The 27,346-nt window shown below is 40.7% G+C and overlaps 1 protein-coding gene across 3 annotated transcripts in view; it reads left to right on the top strand.

The window, feature by feature from the left end:
- Positions 1 to 27,346, top strand: part of LOC134358560 (fibrillin-1-like) — a 462,213-nt gene that overhangs the window by 108,749 nt on the left and 326,118 nt on the right. For all 3 annotated transcript variants that reach the window (XM_063070931.1, XM_063070932.1, XM_063070930.1), the window contains exon 6: positions 1,403 to 1,600. In XM_063070931.1, the coding sequence (XP_062927001.1) occupies positions 1,403 to 1,600 (198 nt within the window). The remainder of the gene's footprint in view (positions 1 to 1,402; positions 1,601 to 27,346) is intronic.

Genomic DNA, 27,346 nt, shown 5'->3' with positions numbered 1-27,346 from the left:
AGGATAGAGGGGCGCCCTTTCAAAACAGATGCAGAGAAATTTTTTAGCCAAAGGGTGGTGAATTTGTGGAATTCGTTGCCACAAATGTGCAGACCAGGTCGTTGAGTGTATTTAAGGCAGAGATTGATAGGTTCTTGGTTGGACCTGGCATCAAAGGTTATGGGGAGATGGCCAAGAACTAGGGTTGAGGAGGAGATAGAAAAAAAGGAGCAGCCTTGATCGAATGGTGGAGCAGACTCAATGGGCCAGATGGCCTAATTCTGCTCCTATGTCTTATGGACATTATGATTCTGATTGTTGTATCATCACTATCAGCTTTGCTCTTCTTTTGCAGCCTTTTCACTACCAGCTAATTTCTGAAGTAATTGGCGATGTGTTGTTAAAAAGGAAGGTCGTCTAAGGTTATAGCAGGATATAGATTTCCTGGAAATTTGGGCAGAAGATTGGGAGATGGAATTTGATCTGTAGTTGAGTTTACTTGAGTTTATTGTCATAATCCCAATAGATATGAGGTGATGAAATATGTGTAGGACATATACAGTGAATGGTAGGGCACTTAGGAATGTTAATGAATGGAAAGACCTAGGAGTCCAAGTCAATTTCCCAAAAATGGCAACACAAGTTGTTAGGATAGTAAAGAAGGCATCCAGTTTGTTCCCCTTCACAAGTCAAAGCATAAAATAGAACAGCTGGGATATTATAGTGCAACTTTTCAAACCACTGGTTAGGTCACACTTTGAGTATTTTGTGCATTTCTGGTCATCATACTGTAGGAAGGATGTGATTGTCCTGGAGAGAATTCAAGTTCAATATAACTAAGTACTGTTGAAATGACACCATCATATTGAGCAGACTCCATTACTTCTCCCTCAACTGCATTTCCCAGATTATTCACTGACTCAAGTTGAGTAGTCTGTCTGTAGCCCCTGATCTGAGCAGCAGATCCTATATTCTTTACACTACAAACACCATCTTTGCCACTATTTTCTTTATAGGAATGGCTGCCTCTGAAATACTTCCTCTGCTCTCTTCTCTATTAATTCATAGTCTATTCAAATGATATTGATATTAACATAAAACCTGGCAATATGTAGAACTATGAAATATTTCGTCTGCCATTTTTTGCCTAGATCAAAAGTCAGAAAGCCTTTAACAATATATGTTGGTGCGCTGATACTAACATAAATATTAAACGGATGGATGTTAACAAATGCATATTGTTAACAAATTATTGTTAACTACTATTGGTGCCTTTGCTAAACTTAATAATTGCATACTAAGTAAAGAATGATTTCCTATAATTAAACTTTCAGATAAATACTTTAGATAAAGAGAACTTTTAATACTTTTTTAAAGTAGATTATTAATTGTGGTGTTTTCTAATAGCAAATATTTGTTTTAGATTACAGGACTGGACCATGCTTCACATCAGTAAACAACCAAATGTGCCAGGGGCAACTCAGTGGTATTATATGCACAAAAACCCTTTGCTGTGCAACAGTTGGACGAGCCTGGGGACATCCCTGTGAAATGTGCCCTGCCCAGCCACAGCCATGTCGTCGTGGCTTTATTCCTAATATCCGCACTGGAGCTTGTCAAGGTAAGAGGCGCATTTTTCACATGCAGAGCTGTTGAAGTTTAACAGGCACTAACTTTAATGAAATTAAACTTTTTTTTCCCATTTGAGTTTCCAGAAGAATCTGTGGGAGAGAGATGACAGGATGTTCCTTATAGCATGGTTCACTAAATTTAAAAAGTATTTGCTTTAGGTGAAGAGACAGTAACTGTGTTTCTTGGATGCCAGAGTGTGGCCAACATTTAATGAGCTGGAATTTGCCAATTCCTAATCATTTTGCAGCTTATTCATTAGCAGTGCAAAGGATTTTTTTTCTGATGGAAGAAAATAATTTTGTAATGAACTAATCTTGCAAGATCGTGATCACATGAAATAAGCTTTAAGTGGTAAATTTACATAATATTTAAAATAAAAGCATTTGATGTAAGAGGGGCACTCTGTTAGTTGGCATCGACCATGGATGTTAAGTCCCAGCTGTCAATACACAGGCCAAGGCAGCATGATATGGAGATCAAGCTATTACCTGTGCAACAGGCACTCCCTCTCCACACAGCTGATGAATCCAAAGGAACGGCAGAGACCAATACAGTTTAGCACGAGCGGCGTCGCAGGAGTTGCCAGCAGTGTTGAACTCGGGCGGCACTGTAGCATAGAGTTTAGTGCAATACTATTGCACCTTGGGGCATCAGAGTTCAGAGTTCAATTCCAGAATCCTCTGTAAGGAGTCTGTGTACATCCTCTCCATGGAATGTGTGGTTTCCCCGGGATGCTCTGGTTACCTCCACAGTCCAAAGACATATGGGGTAGGTTAATTTGTCATTGTAAATTGTCCTGTGATTAGATTAGGGTAAAATCAGAGTTGTTGGGCATTGCTGGGGCATTGTGGCTCAGAAGACCAGAAGGGCTTACTCCATGCTGTATCACTCAATAAATAAACTCAATGTATGACTGCCTTTGGGACTCCAGCTCTGGATTTTTCCTCGAAGTTTACTCCCAAAGCTTTCCCCATGAGTGCGTATAGTTGCAAGGCAACAGAGGTTTGAGATCAGATTTTCCTTCCCCTAGATGAGCTGCCAACCACTGCTAACGAACTCCATCTGTTCGAAACAACTGGTTTTAAAGCACTAGTAACCCGCCTTTGCCCCTTCTCCTTATCAGTAGAAACGGTTCCTTATGGTACTCATGCAGGACTAGGCCATGTGGCCCAGCAAGACTGCTCTGCTATTCGATAAGATCATGGCTTGTCATCAAACAAGGAAATCTGCAGATGCTGGAAATCTGAACCACACACACAAAACGCTGGAGGAACTTAGCAGGCCAGACAACATGGAAAAAAGTACACTTGACGTTTCGGCTGAGCCTGTTGGTATCACCGGTGTTGATGCCATTGCCCCAGCTCACCACCGCATGGAAGATTGTACTGGTGACAACAGACTGGTAGAACATGTGAAGGAGAGGCCTGCGTACTCCAAAGAACCTCAGTCTCTTCAGGAAGTAGAGGCAACTCTGACCCTTCTCGTACACAGCATCTGTGTTGGTGCTCCATTCAAATCTGTCATCCAGGTGCGCCCCCAGGTACTTATAGGTTCTCACCACATCCACATCTTCACCATCAATAATAATAGGAAGCACTGCAGGGTTAGTCGCCCTAAAGTCCATCACCATCTCCTTTGTCTTACTGATGTTGAGCTGCCAATGATTCAGCTTGCACCATTTGACAAAGTCCTCCACCAGAGCCCTGAATTCATCCTCCTGTCCTCCCTTTGTACACCCAATTATTGCTGAGTCATCAGAGAATTTCTGCAGATGATGTGACTCAAGAGTTGTATCTAAAGTTTGAGGTATACAGAGTAATCAGGAAGGGAGTCAGTACGGTCCCTGTGGAATCCCAGTGCCGCTTATAGCCATGTGCGACACATAGCTCTGAAGGCACACAAACTGGTCTACCATTCAGGTAGTCCACTATCCCAGGATACAGTCGAAGTGCTAACCTGTATTGAACGGAGCTTTTCTCCCAGCACTGAGGGCTGTATGGTACTGAAGGCCCTTGAGAAATCAAATCTGTCTTGCTTTATCCAAATAGGAGTAGGCTCTGTTCAGCAGGTAGATGACAGCATCATTGACTCTAATGTGCTCCTGGTAGGCAAATTGTAGAGAATGGAGGCTGATCTGACCAGGGGTTGGAAGCAAGCCAGGACCTGCCTCTCTAGGGTCTTCATGATGTGTGAGGTCAGGGCCACTGGACAGTAGTCATTCAAGCCTTTTGGTTGGCCCTTCTTAGGTACTAGGACCACACAAGATGTTCTCCACACAGTCGGGACCCTTTCCAGGCTGAGACTCAGATTGAAAATGTGCTGAAAAACTCCACATAGCTGTTCAGCACAGTCCTTCAGGACCTTGTAGTTCACACCATCCAATCCCAGTGCTTTGCTATGTCTGAGTTTCCTCAGAGCTCTATTGACTAGCTAGCCTAACATCTGTGGCAGGTAAATTACTATAGAGATTTCTGAGGGAAAAGGTATACATTTATTGGAAAGCCAGGTTGATTAGAGGTAGTCAGCAAGGCTTTGTGCATGTGAGATCGTGACTTACAGATTTGATTGAATTTTGTGATAATATAATGATGAAGGTTGATAAGGGCAAAATAGTTGGAATGATCTAGATAGACTTCACTGCCTTTGCTCAAATTCCACATGGTAGGCTATTCTGGAAAGAATCTAGAATTCAGAGAGAGCCGCCAAATTGATACACATTTGGCTTGTTAGAAGGAAATAGAGGGTGATGATGGATGACTGTCAATTTTATCAATAATTTGGATGAGAATGTGAAAAGCACGGTTAGTAAATTTACGCACTAAAATAGGTGACATAATTGACAATGAAGAATGTTAACAAAAATTACAGGGGATCTATATATGCTGACTTCAGCTTATTTTTTCATGTGCCTCCAAGTACCCTGAAACTACATCCTTAACAATCTTCCCAACAACTGAGGTCAGACTACCATTCTATTTCTTCTGTCTCTCTCCATTCTTGAAGAGTGGAGTGACATTTCCAGTCCTCTGGAAGCATGCCCAAATTCTTGAAGTATCATTACTAATGCCTCCACTTCTCTTCAGCCACCTCTTTCAGAAACCTGGGGTTTAGACCATCTGGTCCTGGTGACTTACCTAGCTTCAGATCTTTCAGTTTCCCAAACACCTTCTCCCTAGTAAAGGCAATTTCATCTACTTCTGCCTCAGATACTCTTGAACTTCTGGCATACTGCTAGTATTTTCCACAGTGATGACTGATACAAATTACTTGATCAGTTTGTCCGCATCATTTCATCATCTTCCCGCGGTCTGATATCTATTTTCGCCTCTTTGTTACACTTTATCTATCTGAAGAAACTTTTGGTATTCTCTTAAATATTATTGGCCAGCTTACCTTCATATTCCATCTTTTCCTCCTTTATGACTTTTTTAGTTGCCTCCTGTTTTTCAAAGCTTGCCAATCCTCAAACTTCCCACTATTTTTTGCTCTATTATATGCCCTCTCTTTAGCTTTTATGTTGGGTTTGATTTCTCTTGTTAGCCACAGTTGCGACATCATGTGTTTAGAATACTTCTTTTTCTTTGGGATATATCCATGCTGTGCCTTCCAAATTACTCCCAGAAACTCGTGCCATTGCTACTCTGTCGTTATCCCTGCTAGCTAGACAATCAATTTTGTACAGCTCCTCTCTCTTGCCTCTGTATTTCCCTTTACTCCACTCTAATACTGATACATCTGACTTTAGCTTCTCCTCAAATTGTAGGTTAATTCTATCATATTATGATCACTCAGCCTGAAAGGTTCCTTTATCTTAGTGGTCGCCAACTGGTCGATCTTTGAGACTTTCCCAGTAGATCACGAAAAAAAATTAAAAATAAATGCACAAATACTGTTGTAATGTGAGCATTATAAAAATAAGACCATAAGACAAAGGAGCAGAAGTCGGCCATTTGGCCCATCGAGTCTGCTCCGCCATTCTATCCAATCTCCCGTTTAGTCCCACTCCCCCGCCTTCTCACCATAACCTTTGATGCCCTGGCTACTCAGATCAATCTCTGCCTTAAATACACCCAATGACTTGACCTCCACTGCCGGCCATGACAACAAATTCCACAGATTCACCACCCTCTGGCTGAAAAAATTTCTTCACATCTCTGTTCTGAATGGGCGTCCTTCAATCCTTAAGTCATGCCCTCTCGTACTAGACTCCCCCACCATGGGAAACAACTTTGCCACATCCACTCTGTCCATGCCTTTCTACATTCGAAATGTTTCTATGAGGTCCCCCCTCATTCTTCTAACCTCCAAGGAGTACAGACCAAGAGCGGTCAAACGTTCCTCATATGTTAACCCTCTCATTCCCAAAATCATTCTAGTGAATCTTCTCTGAACCCTCTCCAACGTCAGCACATCCTTTCTTAAATAAGGAGCCCAAAACTGCCCACAGTACTCTGAGGTCTTACCAGTGCCTTATAGAGCCTCAGCATCACATCCCTGCTGCTATACTCTATTCCTCTAGAAATGAATGCCAACATTGCATTTGCCTTCTTCACCACCAACTCAACCTCAAGGTTAACCTTAAGGGTATCCTGCACGAGGACTCCCAAGTCCCGTTGCATCTCAGGACTTTGAATTCTTTTTCCATTTAAATAATAGTCTGCCCATTTATTTCTTCTACCGAAGTGCATAACCATTCACTTTCCAACATTGTATTTCATTTGCCACTTCTGTGCCCATTTTCTCAATCTATCCAAGTCTCTCTGCAGACTCTCTGTTTCCTCAGCACTACCGGCCCCTCCACCTATCTTTGTATCATCAGCAAACTTAGCCACAAAGCCATCTATTCCATAATCCAAATTGTTGATGTACAAAGTAAAAAGAAGTGGCCCCAACACTGATCCCTGTGGAAAACCACTGGTAACCAGCAGCCAACCAGAATAGGATCCCTTTATTCCCACTCTCTGTTTCCTGCCAATCAGCCAACGCTCTATCCACGTATGTAACTTTCCCGTAATTCCATGGGCTCTTATCTTGTTTAGCAGCCTCATGTGCGGCACCTTGTCAAAGACCTTCTGAAAATCCAAATACACAACATCCACTGCATCTCCCTTGTCTAGCCTACTAGTAATTTCCTCAAAAAATTGCGATAGGTTTGTCAGGCAGGATTTTCCTTTAAGGAAACCATGCTGAGTTCTGCCTACCTTGTCATATGCCTCCAGGTTCTCCGTAATCTCATCCTTGACAATCAACTCCAACAAGTTCCCAACCATCGATGTCAAGCTAACAGGTCTATAATTCCCTTTTTGCTTCCTTGCCCCTTTCTTAAATAGCGTAGTGACATTTGCAATCTTCCAGTCCTCCGGAACCATGCCAGAATCTATTGACTTTTGAAAGATCATTGCTAATGCTTCCGCAATCTCCACAGCTACTTCCTTCAGAACGTGAAGGTGCATTCCATCTGGTCCGGGAGATTTACCTACCCTTAGCCTATCCAGCTTCCTGAGTACTTTCTCTGTCGTAATTGTGACTGTGCACACTTCTCTTCCCTGACACCCTTGAGTGTCCAGTATACTGCTGATATCTTCCTCAGTGAAGACTGAAGGAAAATACTCATTCAGTTCCTCCACCATCTCCTTATCTCCCATTACAATTTCTCCAGCATCATTTTCTATCGGTCCTATACCTACTCTCACCTGTCTTTTACTCTTTATATACTTGAAAAAGCTTTTAGAATCCTCTTTGATATTATTTGCTAACTTCCTTTCATAGTTCATCTTTTCCCTCTTAATGACCTTCTTAGTTTCCTTTTGCAAGCTTTTAAAAATTTCCCAATCCTCTGTCTTCCCACTAATTTTTGCTTCCTTGTATGCCCTCTCCTTTGCTTTAACTTGGGCTTTGACTTCTCTTGTCAGCCATGGTTGCGTCCTTTTTCCATTAGAAAATTTCTTCTTTTTTGGAATATATCTGTCTTGCACCTTCCTCACTTCTCGCATAAGCTCCAGCTACTGCTGCTCTGCCGTCCTTCCCGCAAGTGTCCCTTTCCAGTCAACTTTGGCCAGTTCCTCTGTCATGCCACTGTAATTTCCTTTACTCCACTGAAATACCAACACATCAGATTTCGGCTTCTCATTCTCAGTTTTCACAGTGAACTCAATTATGTTATGATCACTGTCTCCTAAGGGTTCCTTCACCTCAATCTCTCTAATCATCTCTGGTTCATTACACAATACCCAATCTAGTACAGCCGATCCCCTAATGGGCTCAACAACAGCTGTTCTAAAAAGCCATCTCCTAGACATTCTACAAATTCTCTATCTTGAGGTCCAGTGCCGACCTGATTTTCCCAATCCACTGGCATGTTAAAATCCTCCACAATTATCATAACACTGCCCTTCTGACAAGCCTTTTCTATTTCCTGTTGTAATTTGTAGTCCACATCACAGCAGCTGTTAGGAGGCCTGTATATAACTGCCATCAGGGTCCTTTTACCCCTGCGATTTCTTAGCTCAACCCATAAGGATTCTGCACCTTCCGATCGTATGTCACCTCTTTCTAATGACTTAATATCATTTCTCACCAATAAAGACATGCCACCCCCTCTGCCTACCTGCCTATCCTTCTGATACACCATATATCCTTGGACGTTCAGCTCCCAGAGACATGCATCCTTTAGCCACGTCTCAGTGATGGCCACAATGTCATAACTGCCAATCTGTAGCTGTATGACAAGATCATCCACCTTATTCCTTCTACTGCGTGCATTAAAGTATAACATCTTAAGTCCGGTATTTGGTACTTTTTGCTTTGATTGCACTGCAACTTTTTGTACTGCAACTCAGCCCAGTGGCTGCAAATTTGCCTCATCCCCTGCCTGTCCTTCCTGATATCTTTACTGCTCACTATCTTAAATTTATTTCTGTTTTCCCCCTCCTCCGCTCTTATCATTCCGGTTCCCATCCCCCTGCCAAATTAGTTTAAACCCTCCCTAACAGTTCTATAAAACCTTCCCGCCAGGATATTGGTCCCCTTCGGGTTCAGGTGTAAACCGTCCTTTTTGAACAGGTCATACTTCCTCCAGAAGAGATCCCAATGATCCAAGAATCTGAAGCCCTGCCCCCTGCACCAGTCTCTCAGCCACGCATTCATCTGCCTGATCCTACTGTTATTGTCCTCGCTAGCACGTGGCACAGGTAGCAATCCCGAGATAACTACCCTGGAGGTCCTGCTTCTCAGCTTCCTTCCTAACTCCCGGAAATCTCCCTTCAGAATATTCTGGACCTGCTCCGAGACATCCCGTACCCTGGGAGGCAACACACCATGCGGGTATTTCTATCAGGCTCACAGAATCTCCTGTCTGTTCCCCTGACTATGGAATCCCCTATGACTACTGCATTCCTCTTCTCCTTCCTTCCCTCCTGCACAACAGCGCCAGGCTCAGTGCCAGAGATCCGGTCACCGTGGCCACCCTCTGTCATGTCATCCTCCTCAACAGCATCCAAAATGAGATACTTGTTGCTGGGAGGGGCAGCCACAGGGATGCTCTCCACAATCCAGGCATTTTCCTTCCCTCTCCTGACAGTCTCCCAGTTTCCTGACCCCTGTAGCCTCGGGATGACTACCTCCCTGTAGCTCCTGTCTATCACCTCTTCACTTTCCCTAATAAGCAGTAGGTCATCAAGCTGCAGCTCCAGATCCCTAACATGGTCTCTGAGGAGCAGCATCTTGGTGCACCTGGCGCAGATGTGGCCATCAGGGAGGCCACATTGCAAATAAGTGATACTAATTAGGATAATACTAATACAGCAATACTTTTGCTACTGAAAGCTGTTTGTAAAGAGAGATTGTTTCCAGGTTGCGGGATTTTAGTTCCGTTCTTTCTGCCCAGTGCGCATGTGTGTAGCTCCCCCGCCATGCACCGTGTTTTCAGCATAGCTTGTGCTGCATCATAGTGACCAATTAGATTAGCTAAGAGTACAGACTGTCGCAAACATCAATATGTGGCACTCCGCTCATGATATCCTGATAGCATGGCGGAGGCTCCACGAAAGAAGGCAGAAACGTACAAATTCCATCCAGAATGGGAAGAGGAATTTCTGTTTACCTTGGTGAAAGACAAGTGTGTATGTATGTTGTGCCACCAAACACAAGCACTGACTAAAAGAGGGAATCTGGAGCGGCACCGCAACACCAACCACCAGAAATTTAAAGACACCTACCCCCCAAAGAGCGCAATCCATGCCAGGAAAGTTGAGGAGCTGAAATCTGGGTTGAAGGCCCAGCAGTCTTTTTTCGCAAAACATGCTGCTCCAAATAAGGCTGCTATTGAAGCATCATTTCGTGTAAGTCACCTTTTGGCTAAACACAAGAAGCCTTTTACAGATGGCGATTGATTCAAGGAAGCAATGGTCATTACCGCAGAGACTGTTTTTAATGACTTTGAAAACAAAAACAGCATCACAACCGCAATACATAATATACTGCTTGGCCCTGCAACAGTGACAAGGAGGGTAGAATCACTGTCAGAGTTCGTGGATTGGCTTGTCACTCTGTGAATATTTTTCACTACAGTTCAATGAAGCCCTGGATGTAATGCAAACAGCTCAGCTTGTTGTATTTGTCAGAATGGCTTTCCAGGATTTTACAACAAAGGAGGACTTCCTCACTCTTTTGCAATTAAAGGAGAAAATGAGAGATGGGGATATTTACAATGAGTTTAAAAAATACGTCCGTGAAAATGACATCCCCATTCATAAACTGGTGGCAATTACAACTGATGGGGCCCCAGCAATGCGCAGTGGCTAGCAGGCTGTCTGTAGTTACGAGCCAAATTTCAGAGAACTAGCAGGAAGTATTCAGCCCCACTCATCACACTGAGTGCAACAGTCAATTTTTATTCATTTATTTTTCGTGTTGAAATAAAATTAAATAATGAAACTTAGAATTAAGGTGTGAAGTATTGTAATATTCTTAAAGAAAGACAGCTAGGGCCTAGTTGATATGCTAGTTACAGTATTTTCTTGTTTGAATTAATTTGAAAGTTTGACAAACTTACTTAGTGTAATTCGAATACAATTAGCCCAAGTAAAAGGCCTCAAATTGGAAGTACAATCTGAGCTTTTTTTTCTCTAAACGATTTAGTAGGTAGATCTTGCCTTTCACTAAGGTCAAGGTAGGGGATCTTGGGCTTAAAAAGGTTGGTGACCACTACTTTATCTTAAACTCTCAAATCAATTCCAGTTCATTTCACAGCACCCAGTCCACAATAGCTGACCCTAGTGGGCTCAACCTCAAGCTGCTCTAAAAAAACATATTGTAGGCATTCTACAAATTCCCCCTCTTGGGATCCAGCAACTGATTTTCCCAATCTACCTGCATATTGAAATCCCCCATGACTATCGTAACATTACCCTTTTGACATGCATTTTCGACCTCCCATTGTAATTTGTAGACCACATCTTTGCTGTTGTTTGGAGGTCTGTATGTAACTCCCATTAGTCTTTTTCTTTCTTTTTCAATCTTTTTATTAATTTCGAAGTATAGAAACAAAACATAGCAATAATACAAATAGTAGGAGAAATATTGTTACACTTAGGAAAAGTAATTGTAAAATCAAATAGTGTAAGTTAACAAAGCTCCCAATCATGTAGAACTGACGACGGATAATACAAATCAAAAAAAAACTGAAAAAAAATCATGAAAAAGAAAAAAAAACAAAACCAAAAAAAAAACAAACCCCATCCCCAAAAAAAAACAGATTAATCAACTAAACTAAAAGACTTGGGCAAAACTAACAACTTAAAAATGGAAAAGAAGAAAACCTCAGTGTCGACGACTCCATTCCGCTCCAACAACAGTACAGAGAGATAAAACAAGTTTGGAAATGATCAAATTACATCAAGTGAAAATGCTGAATGAATGGCCCATTAGTCTTTTACCCTTGCATTTTCTTAGCTCTACCCACAATGATTCTACACCTTTCAATGCTATATCACCTCTTTCTAATGATTTGATTTCATCTTTTACCAATAGGGTGACCCCCTACCCCTCTGCCTACCTACCAGTCCTTTAGATACAATGTGTATCCTTGGACATTAAGCTTTCAGCCATGATTCAATGATGCCCACAATGTCATGCATCCCAGTCTGTAACTGTGCTACAAATATTCCTTATTTCTTATACCATGTTTCCTATACTGTGTGCATTCAAATGTACCACCTTCAGTTCTGAATTCATCACCCTTTTCAATTTTGAAATTGAAAGCTTTTCACTCCCTGGATTACAAATATTAAATATTAAAAATAGTAAAAATTAGTTAATATTAAAAATTTAAGTTATAAATCATAAATAGAAAATAGAAAAATGGAAAGTAAGGTAGTGCAAGAAACCGAGAGGCAGGTCCGGATATTTGGAGGGTATGGCCCAGATCTGGGTCAGGATCCGTTCAGCAGTCTTATTACAGTTGGAAAGAAGCTGTTCCCAAATCTGGCCGTACGAGTCTTCAAGCTCCTGAGCCTTCTCCTGGAGTGAAGAGGGATGAAAAGTGTGTTGGCTGGGTGGGTTGTGTCCCTGATTATCCTGGCAGCACTGCTCTGACAGCGTGCGGTGTAAAGTGAGTCCAAGGACGGAAGATTGGTTTGTGTGATGTGCTGCGCCGTGTTCACGATCTTCTGCAGCTTCTTTCGGTCTTGAACAGGACAACTTCCATATCAGGTTGTGATGCACCCTAGAAAAATGCTTTCTACAGTGCATCTATAAAAATTAGTGAGGGTTTTAGGGGACAGGCCAAATTTCTTTAGTTTTCTCAGGAAATAAAGGCGCTGGTGGGCCTTCTTGGCAGTGAACTCTGCTTGGTTGGACCAAGTCAGGTCATTTGTGAAATTGACCCCGAGGAACTTAAAGCTTAGACAAGCAATATGGCTTGCACCAGAAGTGAATGGCAAATTAATTAGAAATGGAATTGGATACTGCTTTGGCTGTTGCAGTCATTCCACAAAATTAGTTTGAACAGCATTTTAAAGATATTGAAATGAAGCTTACAGCTATCCAACTAGAATATACTGGAGAAAACGTAACAGTAAAATACAACAACCAACAAGCCACATTAGGCTTGTATGTGGTAAAAACAGGAGGACTGGCATTGTGAGGGCGTGAATGGCTGAGACAACTACAACTATTTGCACACCCGCTACTTCTCTTGCAATAGAGCCAACCGAAAGTGAATTAAGAAATGTACTGGATGATGCCAGAATAGTCTCTATACTGTACATCATGAACCATTGCCCAACAGAGAGCTAACAGGTGTTCGTGCCTGTGGTTGGACTATGCGACTCAGGGGAATTATGAAAGTGAAGAAAGTAGTGGTCCGACTATAGCAGTGTTTGTTGGCAACATAACTAAGAAAGTTTCTGATATGTTACCCAAGCTGTTAATTGTGAAATGTGGCTTGGTTTTAATCTGGAAGAGAGATCAAGGAGCTTCAGGAAAGTTGAAATCTTTTGGCTTTTGTGAGTATAAAGAATCAGAATCTACTCTGCATGCATTAAGGTTATTGTGTGAACTTCAAGTCGGGGGTGGGGGGGGAAGCTGCTTGTAAATGTAGATGCAAAAACCGAAGTCTAGCTAGATGAATGAAAGGCCAAAAAGAAAGGAGTCAATGGTGATACAAAAACAAAGATTCATCAGATGATGTTGTGGATGACGAAACCAAGAGGAGAGTTCAGATTGTAAAGGGATTAATAAAAGAATACTCCAGTGAACTAAATGCACCTTCCCAAGATCAAGATGCACAAACTAGAAGAAGAAAAAGGAAGAAGAAGAAGAAAGATGGCTACCACTGTCAGAACCACTCCTGCAGTCTCAGAGTTAACCCCTACAACCACCACAGAGGAACACTCACGACACGCTGGAGGAACTCAGCAGGTCGGGCAGCATCCGTGGAAAAGATCGGTCGACGTTTCGGGCCAGAACCCTTCGTCAGGACTGTAGAGGGAAGGGGCAAAGGCCCTGTAAAGAAGGTGGGGGGAGGGTGAGGAGGAGAAGGCTGGTAGGTCCCAGGTGAAAAACCAGTAAGGAGAAAGATAAAGGGGTGGAGGAGGGGAGGCAGGGAGGTGATAGGCAGGAAAGCTGAAGAAAGAATAGGGGAAAACACAATGGGTAGTAGAAGGAGGCGGAACCATGAGGGAGTTGATAGGCAGCTGGGGAGGGGGCAGAGTGACATAGGGATAGGGGAAGGGAGGGGGAGGGAATTACTGGAAGTTGGAGAATTCTATGTCATATCAAGGGGCTGGAGACTACCTAGACGGTATATGAGGTGTTGCTCCACCATCCTGAGTTTAGCCTCATCATGGCAGTAGAGGAGGCCATGTATGGACATATCTGAATGGGAGTGGGAAGCAGAGTTGAAGTGGGTGGCTACTGGGAGATCCTGTCTGTTTTGGCGGATGGAGCGGAGGTGCTCGACGAAGCGGTCCACCAATCTGCGTCGGGTTTCACCGATGTAGAGGAAGTAATTCCCTCCTCCTCCCTTCCCCTATCCCTATGTCACTGTGCCCCCTCCACCAGCTGCTTATCACCTTCCTCATGGTTCCGCCTCCTTTTACTACCCATTGTGTTTTCCCCTATTCTTTCTTCACCTTTCCTGCCTATCACCTCCCTGCCTGCCCTCCCCCACTTCTTTATCTTTCCCCTTACTGGTTTTGCACCTGGAACCTACCAACCTTCTCCTTCCCACCCTCCCCCCACCTTCTTTATAGGGCCTCTGCCCCTTCCCTCTACAGTCCTGACGAAGGGTTCCAGCCCGAAAAGTCGACCAATCTTTTCCACAGATGCTGCCCGACCTGCTGAGTTCCTCCAGTGTGTTGTGAGTGTTGCTTTGACCCCAGCATCTGCAGATTATTTTGTGTTTACGATTCACCACAGTGGAGGCCCAGAATCTGAGATTGTTTTCACAGCCATAAGTCTCACCTGCTCACCTGTCTTGTCAGGAAAGACGTTATCACTCAAGAGGAAGAAAGCCTCCACCGCGGTTAAATATTTATGCCTGAATGGAACAATTTAAAATTTATTATGCTGTGGATGTCTGTATATATATATAGTAATAGTTGTATTATACAATATACTGTGTATATAGTTGAGATGCATTCTCAAATTCAGTTGGAGTTTATAGCTAAGCAGGGAGGAGTATTGTGTATTTAATATTTCAGTACTATTTGAGTAATCTTGTGTGTGTATATATATAGATTAAGCATCTGTTTGTTTTAATAATTCATTGAGGGTTATATGTATAAATAAATGAATAAGTCATCACACTACCACGTGACACACGTGTCTCATTTGAAGTAAACACGAAGTTAGACTTGCTTTCCCAGACTCCCATGCCTTCCTTTGAATTAGTTTAATGTTTTGAAGTTACATTGACAATGTATGTTAATACAGCAACTGAACAGCATAAATTCAGAACTAGTGGCACATTTGTTACATCATGAAGTGATCCTTTTATTGGTCCTTGAAAGTTTAGGATCATCTGATCTACAAAACACCGGTCAATTCAGCTTGTAGTGGCAGTGACTGGCAGAACCACATATTTCAGAAAGGACAAGGAAATTTACCATACATCATTGTGGTACCACATTGTCTTGTTTTGAAAATTTGTTTTGGAGACTAGTTGTTTACTTTGGCCTGGAAGGGATTTGTTTTAATTTAATGGCTGTTTTCACTGGGTGAACCCACTGAATAATGATTTTGCTTGGTGCCAATTTCAGGATTTTTGTTAGTCTTTTAAATAGTAGAACTCTCACAGACTCCTTTCTTGACTTATTGATATAATAGGTATCCCGGTTGTGGGTATTTTGAGTACTTTAGGCCCTTAGTTCCCGTAAAAATTGTGAGTTGATCTTTGAATGGAAAGTAGGATTATATATGACATTTGTTTTGCCAATCTCCAGGTGGGCAGGTAGGCTTCACTTGCATAGAGATAGGACCCAGTGGAGAAAGTGGCCTGGAGACCCAAAGGAAAGATGAGTTTTGGGAAAAAAATACGTGGGCCTTAAAGTGGCAATTACATTGCCTCTAATGGAGACACAACTTGAATTAACGTCCCCTTATCCTTCCAATTTTAACAGGTAGAAAGCAGAATATCAGATGCCTGATGCAGACAAAATTGCCAGTGTAACTGAATGGGAAAACACAACAAATTTACACCCACAAAAATTCACTTAATAAAGTTCAAAGTAAATTTATTACCAAAATACATATATACCACAATATACTACCCTGAGTTTCATTTTCTTGTGAGCATTCACAGTAGAACAAAGAAATGCAATGGAATCAATGAAAAACTACACACAAAGATGGGCAAACAACCATGTGCAAAGAAGACAAACTATGTAATTTCAAAACCAAATAGTAATAATATGAAATTATCACTGAAGAAGAAAAAGTTAACCAATGGAAGAGCATAACCTTCCATGTAAGATATCCCCAAGATCTGAGCAGACTAGATGTCAACAAAGAAGAGTACAGCACCTGGCGCAGAGTTGGAGGCCTCTTTCAAGAGCAGAAGAGTTACTTGTGGCAATATAGAATCATGTGGTTAACACAAAAATGATCAAAATACATAATAAAAAACCACAAATTCAAGATGATAAATGCAGAAAATGCCAAGAGAAACCAGAAATAATCCAACACATTACAGGATCCAGCAGCAATTTAACTCAATCTGATTGCTTACTCAGGCACAATCATTTTTCATCAAAATCTTGATTTAAAATACAACCTCATAAAAGAAACCATACCTTACTATAAATACAAGCCTGAACCAGTTTTAGAGTCAGAGTCTCTCAAATTAAATTATGACCGATCTATTATTACAAATAGGGCAATCCACAGTAACCATCCAGATATAGTAATACAGGATAAACAAGCAAGAACAATTTACTTAATAAAACATTTTCAAACATACATGACATACAGAAATCAATAAGTGAAAAACACCAGAAATATGCTGAATTAAAAGAGGAAATTTAAAAAACTGGGACATGAACAGGGTATACATATTGCCTCAATAGCAATATCTACAGCTGGTATTATCCCAAAGTCACTACACAATAGAATTAAACAACTAAGCCTACACGGCAATGTTCCTGTAAATTTCTAGAAAGCCATAATACTAAATACAGTTAGAATAGTCTGAAAGTTGTAATTGAGAAATGAGTATGTTTGTCTATATCTGTACCTCCAGCTTTACCCAGCTTGAGCTGAGAAAAAATTAAAATATAACAATAATAATAAAGTGTAATAGAGCTACCAGAATATAAAACAAAGCAGCAGGATACAATACAACCGAAAGAAACATAGAAGTATCTGGGATATCAACAAGCCGAGAAAATAGATCATAGTGCAATAAAGAGAAAACTTCCGACAGAATTTACTTCAAGGCATGAGAAAATCTGCCAAACAGAGCTCAATAGTAAAAATATAACAAAGGCAATTAACACTTTTACTATACTCCTATTAATGTATTCTTTTGGCATAATATCTTGGTCTGAAACTGATCTGGAAAATTTACAAATAAAAAGAAAAACTGAAATGACAAATTAGACAGATCAACACTACCTGGGACAGAATGAGGAAGACGAATGAGGAGGATGAGCAGAACATAAAAAATTTACACAACAGTCAGATAAAACTTAAGGATATATTTTCATCAATGAACAGAGTAGAAGTCAACGATGAAGTGTCGAACGCATAGCTCAGAGTTGGAGACCTTTTCCCAGAAGCAAAGGAGGCACCTGTGGCAATACAGGTCCAGGTGGGTGACACTAAAAATATTAAAAGTGCATAATAAAAGACTAACAAATTCAAGACCATAAATGCAGAAAATGCCAAGAGAAATCAGAAACAATACAACACATTACAGGATGTTGTAGCAGCTTAACTCAATCTGATTATTTACACAGGCACAATCAACTGGCAACGATCATTCACCAAAATCTTGCTATAAAATACAAGCTCATGAAAGACATCTTCCCTTACTATAACTGCAACTCTGATCTAGTTTTAGAGTAAGAGCCACACAAATTATATTATGACCAATCCATTATTACAGATAGGACAATCCATAGTAACTGTCTGGATATAATATTACAGGATAAACAATCAACAACTTTTTTAATAGATATAGCCAATTCAAACATACATAACATACACAAATTGATAAGTGAAAAACACCAGAAATATGCTGAATTAAAAGAGGAAATTGAAAGACTATGGAACATGAATGGAGTATACATTGTCCCAATGGTGATATCTACAACTGGTATCATCCCAAAGTCACTACACAATAGCATTAAACAATTACACAGCAATATTCTTGTAAATCTCCTGGAAGTTACAATACTAGACACTACTAAAATAGTCCAAAAGTTCTTAGCAATTGAGCAATGAATGTGCTTTGGCTATGCCTGTACCAGTAGGTTTTACCAGACTGAGCTGAGGAAATAATAAAAATACAATAACAGTAGATTTTGGTTAATTGGGACAGCCATTTATTTGGGACAACTCTTAAAGAACAAAAACTAAATTGGGACAATGGCCAAGATTCCCTTCATTTATTTGGGACACTATGCCATCTAATTGTGGCAGGAGTCTATTGCCGAACAGTTTCTAACTAGTGTCAGTCAAGTGCACATGGGTGGCCATTGGACCTGACACCATGCTTAGAGCAATCAGTCTTTAAATAGCATCCGTTGTATGTGTTGCATTCAGTAAGCAGTGATTTTTATCACTGATAGTTGGTGAGAAATAAGCGGTAAGACAGTTCAGATCTGGTTTGCTCACTACGGTTTCAAACATTCAGGCATGGAGTTGCCAGAAACACCTGGAATGAAAATGAAATGATTTCACTACTTCAGCAAGTTAGGAATTATGAAAATTTCGAAGGTATTGACAAATCACCCTGAATATTACAATGAAACCCATGATTTGGAGGATGCAATTGTCTTAAAGCATTGTATGAAGGCAGTACATTATCTAGACTAGGTGCTGCACTGATTTTGTTAATTTATAATCATAAGAACATGACAGATGAATTCTTCCATCGATAACTATTAGGAACAAAAACATAGTTATATAGTACTGTAGAGGTATTGGTAGTGTTGTAATTTGTTCTTTTTTCATTTCATTTAAGTGCAAAAATTGTAACTCAGTTTCTTGCCTTACTTTATACCTTTTAACTATTTCCATGAAACTTCAGCTAATTGGGGAAGTTGCTTAATTGGGCCAAAATTTACTGGTCCTGATGTGCCCAATTAACTGGAATCCACTGTAATAGTAATAAGTAAGTTGTAAATAAATAATACTGAGAACATGAGTTGTAGTCAATTGAAAGTGAGTACATAGGTTGTAGAACCTGTTCATTATGGAGCTGAGTGAATTTAGCCACACTGGTTCAGGAGCCTGATGGTTGAAGGATAATAACTGATACTGAACCTGGTGGTGTGGGGCCTAAGGCTTCTGTACCTTCTTTCTGATGGCATCAAGGGGAAGGCAGCATGGCCTGGATGGTAGTAGTCTTTGATGATATATACTACTTTCGTGCGATAGCACTTCTTGTAGATGTGCTCAGTGGTAGGGAGGGCTTTTCCTGTGATGGACTAGACTGTATCTACTACTTATTGTAGGCTTTTCTTTTCTTGTGTATTGATGTTTCCATACCAGGCCATGATTCAAACAGTCAGGACACTCTACACTGTGCATCTATAGAAGTTTCTCAAAGTTTTAGCCAAATCTGTACAAACTTCTAAGATAGTTGAGGCATAGCAACACCTTCTTTGTAATGACACTTATGTGGTGGTCCCAGGACAGATCCTCTGATTTAGGTCTTGACAATGTCCTACATCACTTGATATTTAACCACTGAGAAGAAATTATAAATGATAAATATGTTATTGGCCATATATCACTGATAAATGAACACTGAACACTCCTGATGATTTTTGGTTGCTACATTAATGAAACCAATGAGGGACAGAAATTGAGCCATTATCCTCAGATCCTTCAAAAGTAAAGGGAAATACAAGGGACCAGAACAGCAAATGTAAAAGCCTTGAATTTTCAGAGTTTTTTTGATTATTAATAATATTCTTTAAGCAATATTAGACTTTGATAATAGTCAAATAGATAACAGCAACAGCAATAATAAATACCTGCACATTCAAAAAATCCAATCCTTCTGTGTTTGGCCTAATCTAGGGTTTTCTTTCTCCTGAGGTAACCAATCACATCACTGATTAACAGATTCTCTTATATGAACAAATATCATTTAGTAGTAATTTGTTCATATTTTAGAAGGCATATTTCATGAGCAAAATGCTTGGATAGCAGTATAAAATGCACTGTTAACACAGTTTTTAACATGACACAATATAAATAACTGATACTTTACATCCGACTTCAGAGGTGCTTTTATGGTTATGACTGATAATTTAAGAGGGTCTGCCATTCTAGCCCTGTGTCTTACAGTTCCAGCATTTGTTTTTCATTTTCTTCTCTGGTGATTTCAGCATTTTTGTTTTGTAATTTATTTTTTATTGAATTTCATCATCAAACAAACATTTCCATAAGATGTATTTCAGATACTGTACATATATATCATATAATCATGTTTGTCACAAATCTCCACATAATATTTATCTGAGGTATACACTTATAGAAAGGAGAAGAAAGAAAGAAAGAACAATCAAAAGAAGAAAACTATGTACAGAGTAGGGAGTGATCTTTTTTTTTACAACATATTCATTGACTTGTGAGAATAAAATCAGGCCTATGAGGTTTTATGTAGTTAAACCATTTTTCCAGTATTGTTCCAACTTATGATTAACAGATGCTGTTATCTTCTCCATTTTGTAAATGTCCATTGTAATTTCCATCCATACATTTAAAGTTGGGCTCTCTTGTGATAACCATTTCCTGGTAAGGGTCTTTTTACCAGCCACCAGCAGTATATTCATTAAATATTTATCTCTTTTCAACCATTCTTGAGGTATATACCCAAAGTATATGGTCTTACTCTCTAAGGGTATTTCACATTTAAAGATGTCTTGTAGGGCATTATGTATTCCACTCCAATAGTCTTCGATAATGGAGCATTCCCAGAAAATTTGATAATGGTTTGCATTTTGATTTCCACAATTTCTCCAGCAAACAGGGGGATTACTATCATAATGGGATTTCTGAGAGTGTGTAATAAAATATCTTATCAAGTTTTTCCACCCGAACTCCCTCTATTTCTGTGAACTGGTACACTTCCATTGGTACCTCCATATTATTGTCCAGTCTTCCTCAGATACTATTATCTCTCCTTCCTTCTCCCATTTTGTTTTAATGTATGAAGTCGAATGTGTTTTAAGATTTGACAAACCCTTATACATGCTTGAAATTATTCTACTACCGTTGTCTGAATTCTATGCTTTTCTAAATAGCTCTTTCAGACATGTACTTGCCTTGGTTACATTTTTAACCATCCTATTAACATACTGTCGCATCTGTAAATACCGGTAAAAGTCTTGTTTTTCTAATGAATGTTTCTCTTTGAGAATTTCAAAACTAAACAGTGTTCCTTCTTACACTATATTGCAAATAGATGTTATTCCTTCAGCTGTTCAGTCCTTAAATCTAGCATCCAGTTTATTCGGCGTAAAATCCGAGTCATATGCACACCATTTAAGAATTGCATTGTCTCTCTCTAGTTTATATTCTTTTATAATAGTTTTCCATATTTTAAGACTCCATTTCACCCACGGGTTGTCAATATTATTTATTTAACTTTGTAGGTTGTTATCAGCCAAAATTGCCTGTATGGGGATGGGAAGTATCCTCTCCTCAATGTTTTTCCATTGAGCGGCACATGATGGGTTGCACCAGCATATCATGGCTCTCAACTGTGCTGCAAAATAATAATCTCTAAGAGAAGGTAGGCCCCATCCCACCCCCCTTTTCCTTGGCTAATTGCAAAGTTTTGAGATGAACCCTAGGCCTTTTACCTTGCCATGTATATCTTGATATCTTGTTCCATTCATTGAATTGATTTTGGTTAATCTCTATTGGTAGGATCTGAAAGAGATATAGTAGTCTGGGCAGGGTATTCATTTTAATAGGTTCAATGCTTGAACTGAGACCAAGAAAAGGAATTAGGTTCCATCTTGTTATATCTTCCTTAATTTTTTATATATAGTCTGATAATTGCATTCTGATAATTTTGCCAGATCTTTTGGCATAATGATGCCCAAATATTTGATAGACTCTGTTTGCCATGCCCAAGGATATTTACTTTCAATTTCTCTTGGTGGGCTATAGTTATATGAAAGTAGTTGGGTTTTATCTATGTTGATGTTGTATCCTGATAACTGGCCATATTGTTCAAAGGATTGCATCAATTTAGGTGAAGAGTATGTTGGTTGCCCTAGATAGATCAAAATGTCATCTGCATAACAGGCCAATTTATGCTCTGTCTCTTTAATAGTAATTCCCCTGATATCTTCATTTTGTCTGATGTATTGAGCTAATGGTTCCAGATATAATGCGAAGAGTAGTGGTGACCATGCACAACCCTGTCTCATGCCCCTTTCTAGGGTAAAACTATTAGATAAATATCCATTGATTTTAATCCTGGCAGTAGTATTGTCGTATAGTGCCTGTATAGTTTTAATAATTGTGTCATGTAGACCAAATTTATATAAAATTCTGTAAAGAAAGCTCCAATTAACCGAATCAAATGCCTTTTCAGCGTCCACACTTAGCACTATTACTTCAATTTCATTTTTTTAATATATATGATCCATAATGTGAAGTGTCCTTCGTATCTTGTCTTGTGTTTGGCGTCGTTGTATAAGACCTGTCTGATCATTAAGTATCAGTGTGGGTAGAAACTCTTCTAATCGTTTGGCTGTGATGGAGGTAAATATTCTATGATCCACATTAAAAACAAATATTGGTCTAGATGACCCACATTCCATTTTATTCTTGCTTTCTTTCGCTATAGCTGAGATTATCATCTCCTTCCAGCTGGGTGGTATTTGTGTTTTCTTAGGGCCCAGTTCAGTGTGGGAAGCAAAACAGGAATTAACTCACTTCTAAACTCTTTATACCACACTGCCATGTATCCATCTGATCCTGGTGACTTGCTTAATTTAAGCCTACTAATGTCATAAGGGGGTGCGCTGGTGGCAGACCCAAATGAAAGACACAGACACTGAAGTACAAGGAACAGGACAGGACTGGAGACTAGAGTTAGGGACGTGACTGGATGCAGACTGGGAGCTGGGACAGGAACACAGACTTGGGCTAGGACATTGGCTAGGCAAGTGGGACCAGGACAAGGAACTGGGAAATAGGAGCCTGGGCTTGAACTCCGAGCCGGAGACTGGACAAGGACCCAGAACCTGGGTCTTGACTCGGGCTCCATCCCCGGAACTAGGTGAGGACATGACGAGGCTTGGGTTCCTCAAGGCGAGGACATGACGAGGCTTGGGTTCCTCGAGGTGAGGACATGACGAGGCTTGGGTTCCTCAAGCCGAGGACATGACGAAGCTTGGGTTCGGACTCTGAGCCAGAGACTAGACAAGGTCCCAGAACTTGGGTCTTGACTTGGGCTCAGATTCCAGAACTAGGCGAAGACATAACGTGGTCTTGGGAGACAGGAGTAGGCGAAGCTATAGGACAGAACGAGAGACTCCTGGGCAAGACGAAGAACTCCAGCGCAGGATGAGGCACGTGGACAGGATGAGGACAGGAATGCAGAGCCTTGCTCGAGGGAGGACAGGAACGTAGAGCCTTGTTCGAGGGAGGACAGGAATGCAGAGACATGGAACACCGAGCCAGGACCCCTCCTTGGGAACAGGACTTGGGGCCAGGGCTCTACACAGAGTCAAGACCTCTCCTAGGGAGCAGGACATAGGGTCAGGACTCATACACAGAACACAGAGATAGTTCCCAACACAAGGTATCAGCAAACAGCCGGACCTACCTAGCGAAGGCGTGGACCCAGATACAGTTCCCAACACAGGGTAGTGGCAAATGGCCAAACCTACCTAGTGAAGGCGTGGACACAGAGACAGTTCCCAACACTAGGTAGCAGCAAACAGCCAGACCGACCTCGCAAAGGCATGGACACAGACGCTTCCCAACACAAGGTAGTGGCAAACAGCCAGAGCTACCTAGCGAAGGCATGGACACAGAGACGGATCCCAACAGTAGGTAGCAGCAAACAGCCAGACCTACCTAGTGAAGGCATGGACACAGAGACAGTTCAAAACAACAATAGACAGTTCCTTATCTTGCTCCAGCAGTTGAACTTGACAGTGATGCAGGCAAGGGTTACAGGCGAGGCGAGGCTTCAGACAGTGGTTGCAGGGCAAGATTTCTGGAGGAAGGAGCAGAGAAGGGATTCAGACAGGGGGTTAGGACAGGAACAATCCAGCAACTGAAGCTGCTGCTTCTTCTTGTTCTTCTTCGGCGGTTGGCAACCAGTTTTTCAGTGTATTACCGCCACCTGCTAGTCTTATGATGTTCCAACCAAATATATCCTGGAGTTCTCTACTTTAGACAATCTAGTTCAGCCTGCAGTTCTATATTAGCATCACTCTGTAGTTGCAATTCCTTGTGAATACTTAATGCGTTCATTAGATAATGCTGCAAACTGCTATTCTTCCCTAATTTTGTGACATGTTTTCAATGTAGTTGCATTACCTCAATTACATTGATTTCATCTACATCACTTGTAAGACTAAAATTGTCTTGTTAAAGAATAGTAATTATTGCACGTTATACTTTTAAAATTGCTGTTTTTCCAAATCTATCTGCTTTTTCAGGTTTTCCTTTTGGATCGTAGCCTGCAGTTGTTTACTGAGACCTCGGAGTTCTTCTTCATTTGCTTCCATGTTTTCATTTTATAATCTGAATGTAGATAATTCACTTTGCAACAAATTCCTTTTCTTTTTGTATCCTTGTAATAGTTTCCACCATTTTCCAATCTGTTTTCCAACTCACAGTTGTTCTTGTTGGGTACTTCTATTTGTTGTTGGAGTTCCGCACATTTACCCTGGGCTTCAACCATAAAATCTGAGGATTTTCCTTAAGTTCTGAAACATATTTCTTAAATTCTAGACCTTTTGCGATAAATATAGTGCCATTAAGATTCCATCTCCCCTGCCTGTGAACTGTTGGATCCTCCATTCAGCGTTTCCTTGACTTCTTCCCACCTAATCCCTTTAATTCCAAGATACTTTTCTGCAGACTTGACCATAATTTTAATTTTTTTCAGTTCTTTTGCTTGTTTGCGCTGAACAATTAATTTCATCCACCATAAAAAGTACAAAATCCTTTCTTCTCATTAATAGTGTATCCTTATTTTTCATATTACGGCCCTCACAATTCACCAGTTTATTATTCCCTGTATTTGTTTGCTTGACAGCCTTTTTTTCAGCAAATTCTTTCACTGCCTCTGCATAACTGATTCCTTGAGTTACTTTTACATATTGTATCTCAGCCACCTTCATGCTATAAATGCACCCTCGATAAGCTGTGCTGTGTTCCTCACCGCAATTGCAGCATTCCAGCCTAGCTCTCGCTTCACATTTCCCATATTCATGTTCTCCAGCGCATCTCCCACATCTTTATTTTCCTCTGCAGACCGCCGCAATGTGCCTGAATTTCTGACATTTATAGCACCTTAAAGGCAGTGGTATATATATCCTAACCACATAACACATATACCCTAAGTAAGCATTAGTCGGCAATCTGTCTTCATCAAAGTTAATCATTACTGATAAACTATCACACTTTTTCCCGTTTCTTGTAACTTTCAAACGTTTGGCCTCAATTTTTGCTGCTTTTATGTTCTGTTTAATCTCATCCATAGTAACTTTTGTTGGTATCCCTGAAATAACTCCTCTAGTCCACTTTCTATTGTTGGGTATTGAGCATTATACTTCTTTGCTGTCTATTTTACTTAATCTTATCACTTTGCCTTGCTGAGCACTATCCCGACACATCACTAATTGCGATCCATTTCGCAAAATCTTTGCTCTTTCAATATCACCTATAATTTTGCTGAGCATCTTCGTCAAACGAATCGAGTTCCAATCACCAAAAGATGCCCCGTCTTCACTTAGTTTTATAATTGCTTTAATCTCACCTTCTTTCCATTGCTTTGCTGTCCTGTTTTGATCATCCACTGACTCCTCAGAGTTTGATATCCCATACCTCTGCTTTCTTTTCTTCCTCTTTCCATTCCATTCCTCTTTCCCGCCAACCTCCATCTCTAGCTCACTTCCACTCTCGCCAAAAACTTCTTTCAACAGCTTGGCTCTTCCCTTGATGTTCTCTCTCTCCGTCATTTTCCAGTGAGCTCCACAATCGACTCCTGCTCTCCTACTCACAACATCCAACACTCGAACTGGCAACTGAAGCTGAACCAAGGAGCTATTTATGTAGCCAGCCCAAAATGTGAATCAGCTGCCTCAATTAGAGCAGTGGTCTCCAACCACCGGGCCGCCAGGCATGTGTTACCATCCCATGACGAAACGATATGAGTCAGCTGCACCTTTCCTCATTCCCTGTCACGCACTGTTGAACTTGAACATAGGGTTGCCAACTGTCCCGTATTTGCTGGGACATCCCGTATATTGGGCTAAATTGGTTTGACCTGTATTTCCCCCACTAAGGTAGAGCATTCCTGTGAAACCTTTCGTGCTGAAATGGTGTGAAGCGAAGAAGCAATTACCATTAATTTATATGGGAAAAATTTTTGAGCGTTCCCAGACCCAAAAAATAATCTAACAAATCCTACCAAATAACACATAAAACCAAAAATAAATAACACTAACATATAGTAAAAGCAGGAATGATATGATAAATTCACAGCCTATGTAAAGTAGAAATAATGTATGTACAGTGTAGTTGGGAAGATGACGGCAAAAGCGATTTGTGGGGGGAGAAAATCCGGCACCTACGCACATGCGCATGTCACGCATGCGCACACAGGTGCCCGCGCAAGGCTTCATGGTCATGGTAGTCTTTCCTGGGGTAAAGAGTCCTGGGATTTGACTGCTACTTTTGTCCCTTACTTGGGAGTGAAGAAGTTGGCAACCCTAACTGTAAAAGACACGTTGAGGTGAGTCTAACCCTACTTGAACGCCCCCCCATCCCGGTCGGCCGGTCCACCAGAGTGTTGTCAATATTAAACCGGTCCACGGGCCAAAAAAGGTTGGGGACCCCTGAATTAGAGCACCCAACAGAAAAAGAGAAAACCAGAAAATCTGGAATAAGGAGCAATGGTCCGGACTGGGAACCGGAATCCGTAGTTCACGGACCGGACAATGACAACTAATTGCAGTTTTTAGTTCAGCTTCAGTTATGTCAGCAGTCATCGTTCTATTTTGTTCTTTGCTTAAAGTGGGTAACTAAAGAATTCAAGAAGGTGTCAATTTGGGTTATTCTTCCCCCTGGAACTTTGGAATACAGGTTTCCCCCGCCATCCGAAGGTAGAGAGTTCCTATGAAACGGTTCGTAAGCCAAAATGTCGTAAAGTGAAGAAGCAATTACCATTTATTTATATGGGAAAATTTTGTGAGCGTTCGCAGACCCAAAAATAACACATAAAACCTAAAATAACAGTAACATTTAGTAAAAGCAGGAATGATATGATAAATACACAGCTTATATAAAGTAGAAATACTTT

The sequence above is a fragment of the Mobula hypostoma genome, chromosome 18 (genome assembly GCF_963921235.1).
Source record: "Mobula hypostoma chromosome 18, sMobHyp1.1, whole genome shotgun sequence".
NCBI lineage: Eukaryota > Metazoa > Chordata > Chondrichthyes > Myliobatiformes > Myliobatidae > Mobula > Mobula hypostoma.
This window is presented reverse-complemented; position numbering and strand designations above follow the sequence as displayed.